General features: G+C 49.7%; 3 protein-coding genes and 1 long non-coding RNA gene across 6 annotated transcripts in view; 1 reads left to right on the forward strand and 3 right to left on the reverse strand.

Annotated features, from left to right (window-relative positions):
* arhgap30 (Rho GTPase activating protein 30) overlaps positions 1–805 on the reverse strand; it is a 13,437-nt gene extending 12,632 nt beyond the window's left edge. The window contains exons 1-2 of one of the 2 annotated variants that reach the window (XM_069178200.1): positions 748–805; positions 52–212 (exon numbers count right to left, since the gene is read on the reverse strand). The gene's annotated coding sequence lies outside the window, so the exon portion shown is untranslated. Of the gene's footprint in view, positions 213–747 lie in introns of both variants that reach the window. The other variant, XM_069178191.1, reaches the window with a different exon arrangement.
* A 1,970-nt stretch (positions 806–2,775) lies between these two features.
* Positions 2,776–3,526, reverse strand: LOC138215833 (uncharacterized). The gene is made up of 2 exons (XR_011179765.1): positions 3,435–3,526; positions 2,776–3,126 (listed from the first exon to the last, which is right to left on the reverse strand). It is a non-coding gene; the product is annotated as an uncharacterized lncRNA (long non-coding RNA).
* A 37-nt stretch (positions 3,527–3,563) lies between these two features.
* On the forward strand, positions 3,564–5,240 carry LOC138215820 (uncharacterized). Of its 2 annotated transcripts, none has more exons than XM_069178238.1 (2): positions 3,564–3,888; positions 4,118–5,240. In XM_069178238.1, exons 1-2 carry the CDS (start codon positions 3,564–3,566, stop codon positions 4,960–4,962), a joined length of 1,170 nt encoding a protein of 389 aa, XP_069034339.1. In that variant the 3' UTR covers positions 4,963–5,240. The 2 variants fall into 2 exon arrangements, with proteins under 2 accessions (XP_069034339.1, XP_069034347.1); XM_069178246.1 differs by having other exon boundaries at positions 3,564–3,834.
* A 318-nt stretch (positions 5,241–5,558) lies between these two features.
* The window catches only part of nectin4b (nectin cell adhesion molecule 4b), a 13,925-nt gene continuing 11,983 nt past the window's right edge, over positions 5,559–7,500 (reverse strand). Inside the window, exons 7-11 of the mRNA XM_069178226.1 lie at positions 7,459–7,500; positions 7,248–7,323; positions 7,070–7,129; positions 6,626–6,826; positions 5,559–6,481 (exon numbers count right to left, since the gene is read on the reverse strand). The exon at positions 7,459–7,500 is cut by the window's right edge and continues 124 nt beyond it. Of these exons, the coding sequence (XP_069034327.1) occupies positions 6,221–6,481; positions 6,626–6,826; positions 7,070–7,129; positions 7,248–7,323; positions 7,459–7,500 (640 nt within the window). The 3' untranslated portion in view covers positions 5,559–6,220. The remainder of the gene's footprint in view (positions 6,482–6,625; positions 6,827–7,069; positions 7,130–7,247; positions 7,324–7,458) is intronic.

The following is a 7,500-nucleotide window of genomic DNA, read 5'->3' on the forward strand; positions in this document are numbered from 1 at the left end:
ATGTGTTGGATGTTGTTGGATGTTGTCGGATGTGTCAATCCTCTCAGTTACTGTGCCGGTGTCTCTGTTGAGCTGCTGCCCGTTTCCCAGACTGCCCTCCTCCTCCTCCTCCTCCTGCTGCTGCTGTTGGCTGCGGTTTGTGTCCTCTGAGCTCTGCGCTGCAGCTCATGTGAAGCTGGAGGATTTGGACGTTCTCTGGTTTGTGTTCAAGCCTGAAAAAGCAGAAATAAAAAAATCTTCTTTGTGCAAACAGCAGCTTCAGATTCAGACAACGATCTCCTCTGAGCTCAAACAGGTTGCAGTGGATCGGCGGCTGCGTGAGGCGCTCCACTTCCTCCTGATGCTCTCATGTATTTTCGAATGACAGGCCACACCCTTGCGTCTTTACTTCTCCTATTCAATGCAGTAAGTCTCTGACAGTTCGTTCCTATCACTCTGTAACGTGTCGTGAGCCGGCAGACCCTCCGGACCCCCCGGAACCTCCAACCTCAGCTCCTGCCTGACGACGAGCTTCGTTTCGGGCCGGTCTGCATGTCACAGCCGTCGGGCCTCGTTCTCCCAGCAGCGGAAATGGAGCAGCGTTAAAGCTTGAACATGTAGACTCATAGAGACTCATTGAAACTGTCCATCCTCCTGACACCTGCCGCTGCCCCCCTCCACCCACCCAATCTGCCCACTTTAAGGAACAAGTAAAGTGTGGAAACGTGAATAAATAAACAAGTTAAGAGAGAAAAGTGGTGTTCCTACCTTCAGTCTGCATCGGCACACAAGCAGCAGCAGAAAATGATGACGCAAGAAACCACCAAACTTCCCCTGTTCACTTCCTGAGCGTCTCTGCTGCTTTCTCTCTGAGTTCCTCCGCCTCCGCTGACAGACGAGGGAAATCAGTTTGTTCTATCAGTTCATCTACTTCCCTCTCTGAGTCAGTCGGTGTGATGGACTCACCCTGACAGGAAGTAGAATGATCTCTCAGTCCAGGACAGAGGAGACCCACCTCACCTGATCACCTCAAACTGAGGCAGCACAGAACCAAAAGAAAACCTCAGGAGAAGCAAATCAGAACCTCAGTAGAACCGAAGGAGAACAGAAGGAGAACCTCAGTGGAACTGAAGGAGAACCAAAGATACTGCAAGAGGTCTCAGTCTCCACAAAAACTCAAGACAGAACAGCAGAAATAATCTCCAGTGACCACACGGGTAACATTACAGGTAACATCACAGGTAACATCACAGGTAACACCACAGGTAACATTACAGGTAACATCACAGGTAACATCACAGGTAACACCACAGGTAACATTACAGGTAACATTACAGGTAACATCACAGGTAACATCACAGGTAACATTACAGGTAACATTACAGGTAACATCACAGGTAACATCACAGGTAACACCACAGGTAACATTACAGGTAACATCACAGGTAACATCACAGGTAACATCACAGGTAACATTACAGGTAACATTACAGGTAACATCACAGGTAACATTACAGGTAACATCACAGGTAACATTACAGGTAACACCACAGGTAACATTACAGGTAACATCACAGGTAACATCACAGGTAACATTACAGGTAACATTACAGGTAACATCACAGGTAACATCACAGGTAACATCACAGGTAACATTACAGGTAACATTACAGGTAACATCACAGGTAACATTACAGGTAACATCACAGGTAACACCACAGGTAACATTACAGGTAACATTACAGGTAACATCACAGGTAACATCACAGGTAACATCACAGGTAACATTACAGGTAACATTACAGGTAACATCACAGGTAACATCACAGGTAACACCACAGGTAACATCACAGGTAACATTACAGGTAACATTACAGGTAACATCACAGGTAACACCAAAGGTAACATTACAGGTAACACCAAAGGTAACATCACAGGTAACATTACAGGTAACATCACAGGTAACATTACAGGTAACACCAAAGGTAACATCACAGGTAACATTACAGGTAACACCAAAGGTAACATCACAGGTAACATTACAGGTAACATCACAGGTAACATTACAGGTAACACCAAAGGTAACATCACAGGTAACATTACAGGTAACACCACAGGTAAGGTAACAATACAGGTAACATCACAGGTAACATTACAGGTAACAGCTCCAGAGCGGACAGGAAGTGGTGAGCTGTGTCCCGGAGATACAGCACCCTCTAGTGGGCAGACGGAGGCAGCGCTGCTCAAACATGTGATCTGTGTTTCAGGTGTCTCAGTTTACATTTAGATGCGTTTGAAGGGAAGCGGCTCGGCTTCATCAGCAGGTGTTGATCGATGTCTCCAAACCAAGTGTTCACAAACATCACCAGGACCAAGAAAACTAAACTCTATCTGTTTCCATGGAAACCCTCCATCAGCTGCAGCAGGAGAGTCCAGTTCATGTGAACGTTTACAGTTCATGAATGATTCTTTAATGAGACTTTATTAACTTTATTACACAGCAAACCTTCACGTCAGAGAGGCTCCAATTCAAAATGTTCTGCTTGAAAAATGACGAATAAAATTGATGCTGATTATTTGTATGTTGATTGAATATTTCTGTGTTTATATGTTTCAGCTCTACATGAGACCGCAACAACTAAACTTCAACTTCTGAAACTCCTCCTGGAGCATCGCTGAACTTTTATTCTTTATTTCTCCTCTTTAGAGCTGAAAAATAATTTGACTCATGTTCAGAAAAAGTTTCTGAAACAGTTCTGAAAACGGTCTGTTATTAATGAAGCCGAATCAAACATGTTTTGTATTATGGTGTTTAATAAAAGCAACAGGGAACATATATTAGAAATGATTACTTTACAGTAAACTATTGGGCGGTGCAGTGGCTAGCATTGTCGCCTCACAGCGAATAAGTTCCAGGTTCGAATCCAGGCCTTCCTGTGTGGAGTTTGCATGTTCTCTCGGTTCTCCAGCTTCCTCCCACCATCCAGAAACATGGACCTCAGGTTAGTTGGTGGTTCTACAAATGTGTGAACGGTCTTTGTTTCCATCTGTCTGTAAGTGGTGGCCCTGTGATGGACTGACCACCTGTCCAGGTGAACCCCGCCTTCACCCAAAGTGAGCTGGGATAGGCTCCGCCCCCCCGTGACCCTGTTCAGGATAAAGCAGGTATAGATGATGGATGGACGATTAGGAACATGTTATTTATTAAAATACATCATATAAGCTCTGTATGAATGAATATTATATCACACTGAAGCTACATAACATAACAACGCCGTGTATTGTACTTTAGTAGGTTATTAAGGAGCGAATCCAACTTAATTAAATCACCATGAACAATGAACTTCCTGTTTGGCTACTGGTAAATTTTGATCTATCGGGGCCACCGTACATCCTCCGTCACGTGACCACCGCTGTTTCCTGTTACTATTGTATTCCACTTCCATGTTTTTCACCTCAAAGCGCGGCTGTAATGTGAAGTCCCGCCGCCGGACCGCCGCCGCCGTGTGATCTGTGCCCGCCTACGAAGTCCGTTCACCGTCTGCCGCGTCGCTTCCGCCCGCGGAGGTTCCGATCCGGCCGACATGGCCCACTGCGCGGCGTTCCAGAACCAGCTGACGTCCATCATGGAGACGCTGGCCAAAGCTGCCGTGGTGGAGATCAGCAAGCTGTGGGAGGACGGCTTCGCTCTGGTGCAGGCCGAGCTCCGCCGGAGGGAGGGACACATCCAGGCCCTCAACCGGAGGCTGCTGTCCATGGAGAACCAGCGGCTAATGGCCCCGGTTCACCCGGGAAACACGTCCCGATTCACCGAGAGGGAGCAGCAGAGCCAGATGCTGCCGCCTGGCGGCGACGGTGAGAACTGCAGCTCCGCAACCGGCACGATATACACACATCCAAGACGGAGCTGTGAGTGGCCGCCAGTTACAGCAGCTCTCGCTTTCTTTTTTTCCTGAAGTTTATTTGTGTGTTTTCATATTGTGTGCACCTTTTTGTTCTTTCTATGCTGCTGGCTCCTCCCCTCTGTGTGTTACCTGCTGGCTCCTCCCCTCTGTGTGTTACCTGCTGGCTCCTCCCCCTGCTCACCTGCCTCTGTGTTCCCCAGTCGTCATCTTTACTCTTCGTTCTGTGGTTTCAGGTCCGACCGACCAGGTCCACAGCTCTGATCTGATCAGCCGTGATAGGCCGGACCTGTCGGCCAATCAGAGAACACCACCTTGTCCGGCAGCAGAGAGGGGGAAGGACCAGTCTGACCTCGGGGACGAGGACGCAGACGAGGAAGACTTCATCGTCAAGCTAGAGGAGGAAGACGAGGATGAGGTTCAGATCGTGGAGCAGGTGGTGGACTCGGATCACAGCGTGGACGACGGAGTGGGTCACCAGGATCTGGACCAGAACCGCCACCCTGCGGAGACGGTGGAGGAGCAGGAGGCGGGCCCGTGGTTGTCTGTCTCGGTGGGAGACGGAGACGACTCGGACTGTTTCTTGGAACCCAAGCAGCTGTCTCACGGTCTGGACTCGGAGATCCTGCTGATCCAGAACGCCCTAGACATCTTCGAGGACCCGCCGTTCTCCGACAGGCCGGCGCCGGGCGCGTCGAGTAAACCCAGAACTGCTTTCAGCCCGAATCAGCCGAGTCCTCCTGCAGAGACTCCACCCCTCCCTGACGGAGGGACGTCCCTCCGCTTCCTCTCCGAGAAACCGGCGCAGAATAAAACTGCAGCTTTTGGCCCCGACACCAGAATCTTTCTGTTGAACGACCCGGAGCTGCACAGAACCATCGCGGGCCGCCGCATCAGGGAGAAGTGGTTCATCTGCCCGTTCTGTGGGAAGAGCTTCGACCGGGTCAGCCACCTGGAGATCCACCAGCGCATTCACACGGGGGAGAAACCGTACACCTGCGACGCCTGCGGCAAGTGTTTCTCTCAGAGGAGCAACCTGCGCACGCACCAGAGGACTCACAAAGAGAAGAGCACATCGTGAACCGGTTCTGTTCTACCAGAACCCAACTGGGATGGAGCTCACTGATGAACTAACTGAAACTCTGAATATCTCAGATTTAAAAACTAAAACAGGTTTCGGTCTGTAACTGCAGCCGCTTCACAGGTTTATGAAGTTGTGAAGTTCTGGTTTCTATTGTTCTACATCCAGATGTGTCAGTGTGGGTCAGAACCAGCTGTGGCCTCATGTTCACTCATGTTCTCACCTGTTGGCTATAAATAATAAAAACTTCAGCTGATGGAAGTTTATTTAATATAAAAGTGTTTGTTGTGTGTTTGTTTACTGAAGTTAACTTTACTGATGTTTACAAATGCGCTGCGTTCAGCGGTGATGTCACGGCGGTGATGTCACGGCAGTGATGTCACGGCTACCTGCTCCAGTCTCCGACAGCCTGACGCTCCAATGTCACTAAAACTGCATCTGAAGCTTCACGTCGGACAGAAAATAGCGAAGTTCCTTCTGTGACCTTCAGAGAACGATCAGGTGAAGGTCAGAGAGGAAGAGGAGGGAAACCACAGTGATGAAGAACTGATCACCATTGATCCTCTCAGTTCAACTGTTCAATAAATTAAAATCGGTTTGTAAAATGATTTTATGAAGAAACATTTCAACTTTACATAAAAACAATAAACAACAACGTAGAGTGAAGTTGTCATGACGACCATTCTCTGATACAGAAGCTCGATCACCGATCGATCGATGACATGAACCTGGTTCCCACCGGTTAAAGGATTGTCTCTCGTCTTGTCTCTCGTCTTGTCTCTTCAGAGCTTTTTGGACCTTTCAGTATCCGTGAACATCCCAATAATAAACAGTGACCCTGACATGTCCCCAGGTGTCTCCGAACTGCAGGTGTCCAGGTGTAGAACCTAAGCTCCGCCCCCTGTGTCCCCGGCTCGTTGCAGCAGATCTTCTAACAATCCTCAAAGATTTTAAAAACCCTGTTAAACTCTCCGTTACTGGATCTTCAAAATAAAAGCTTCCAGCTATGGAACCACAACATCCCCACTTCCTGTCCGTTGCATGTCCCTCCTCAACGTCCCCACTTCCTGTCCGTCCTCATCTCTGATGAAGGGGGGACATTTAAACGGTCTTCAGTTAATGAGAAGTCTGATGGAAGCCGTGTGTTTGTGTCTGCAGTGAACGACTCACTTGCTGTCCACGTTCCCGTCACTGCAGGAACGTGGACAGACTTCCTGTCTCCACTGTGGACAGGTCTAGAGGACGTGTTCTCTGGGATCTAGAGGAGGTGTCCTCTGGGGTGCAGCAGGATGGCGTTGGCGTGCGGCCGCGGCCTCAGGACGCCGTTCCTGTAGTAGAAGTGGTTGTTGAGGGCCTTGGACAGCTGGTGGGAGCCGCTGTCTTCATCGTCCTCCTGTCCCTCGTCCTCTTCACGGGGACAATCTGCCTCCCGGAGCCGGCCCAGGTCCGGCTCTCTGGGCTCGATGCTGTCGTCCTGCTGGGCCTTCAGGGGAACCAGAGACAAAGGAAGACCAGAGTCCTGGAAGAGACGGCGGAGACACACGACTGAGTTCTGACAGAGAAATTACAGAAGGAAAAGACGAGAAGACGTTTGGACTGAAAGACAAACCGGATCAGAACCCTGCAGCAGGAACCAGAACCCAGGATCCCCGGAGACACCTACCAGTGACATGCTGCTGCTCTTCAGGTACGACTCAACCCTCCTCCGCCGCTCCTCCTTCTCTCCCTCCAGCTCGCCTCCTCTCAGACTCTCCCTCCCGTCCTGCCAGACGACGGGACGTCCCAGCTCGTCCACCTCCACCCCTCCTGGAGGCCCCCACCTCCCACCCAGAGTGGACTGGCTGCCTTTGTAAGCGGGACACTCCTGCAGGCAGCGAGGGGACACAACTCTGTTATCTGAACGATCACCTGCTGACCCTCACCTGGGAAGGGGGCGGAGTCTCTGCATATAGCCTCAGACGGACAGACAGTATAGCCTCAGACGGACAGACAGTATAGCCTCAGACGGACAGACAGTATAGCCTCAGACGGACAGACAGTATAGCGTTTCGAGTCTGATTTTACTGAATAAATGATAAACCTGCTGATGTCAGCACTTCTTCCTCACCAGAGACACACGGCTGCTCTTCATGTGGCTGTCGACTCTGAGCAGAGCGAAGTCTTCAGGCTGATGGACAGACATCACATGAGATATTCAAGATGTTTCTGATTACAGCTGCAGCAGAGGGTGTGTGTGTGTGTGTGTGTGTGTGTGTGTGTGTGTGTGTGTGTGTGTGTGTGTTTACCTGCAGTCTGGGGTCCGTGCTGACAGAGTTCAGTCTCCTGAATGAAGCTTGTCTGGAGAGACTGTTAATCTCCTCCCTGTAAAAAATACAATCACGAGTTTGATTGATGGATCAGGAGTTTGATTGATGGTGTGTTTGTGTGTAAACACTTTAAACATCTGGTACATTCACAATCAGCTCTCCTCCCAGCGGAGGCTTCTGATTGGCTCACGTTTTCTCGCTAAGCTCCACCTCCAGCCTCTTGGTTCTATGT

Source organism: Embiotoca jacksoni, unplaced genomic scaffold (assembly GCF_022577435.1).
Source record: "Embiotoca jacksoni isolate LCO1_2020_lvr unplaced genomic scaffold, fEmbJac1.0.p SCAF_109, whole genome shotgun sequence".
NCBI lineage: Eukaryota > Metazoa > Chordata > Actinopteri > Embiotocidae > Embiotoca > Embiotoca jacksoni.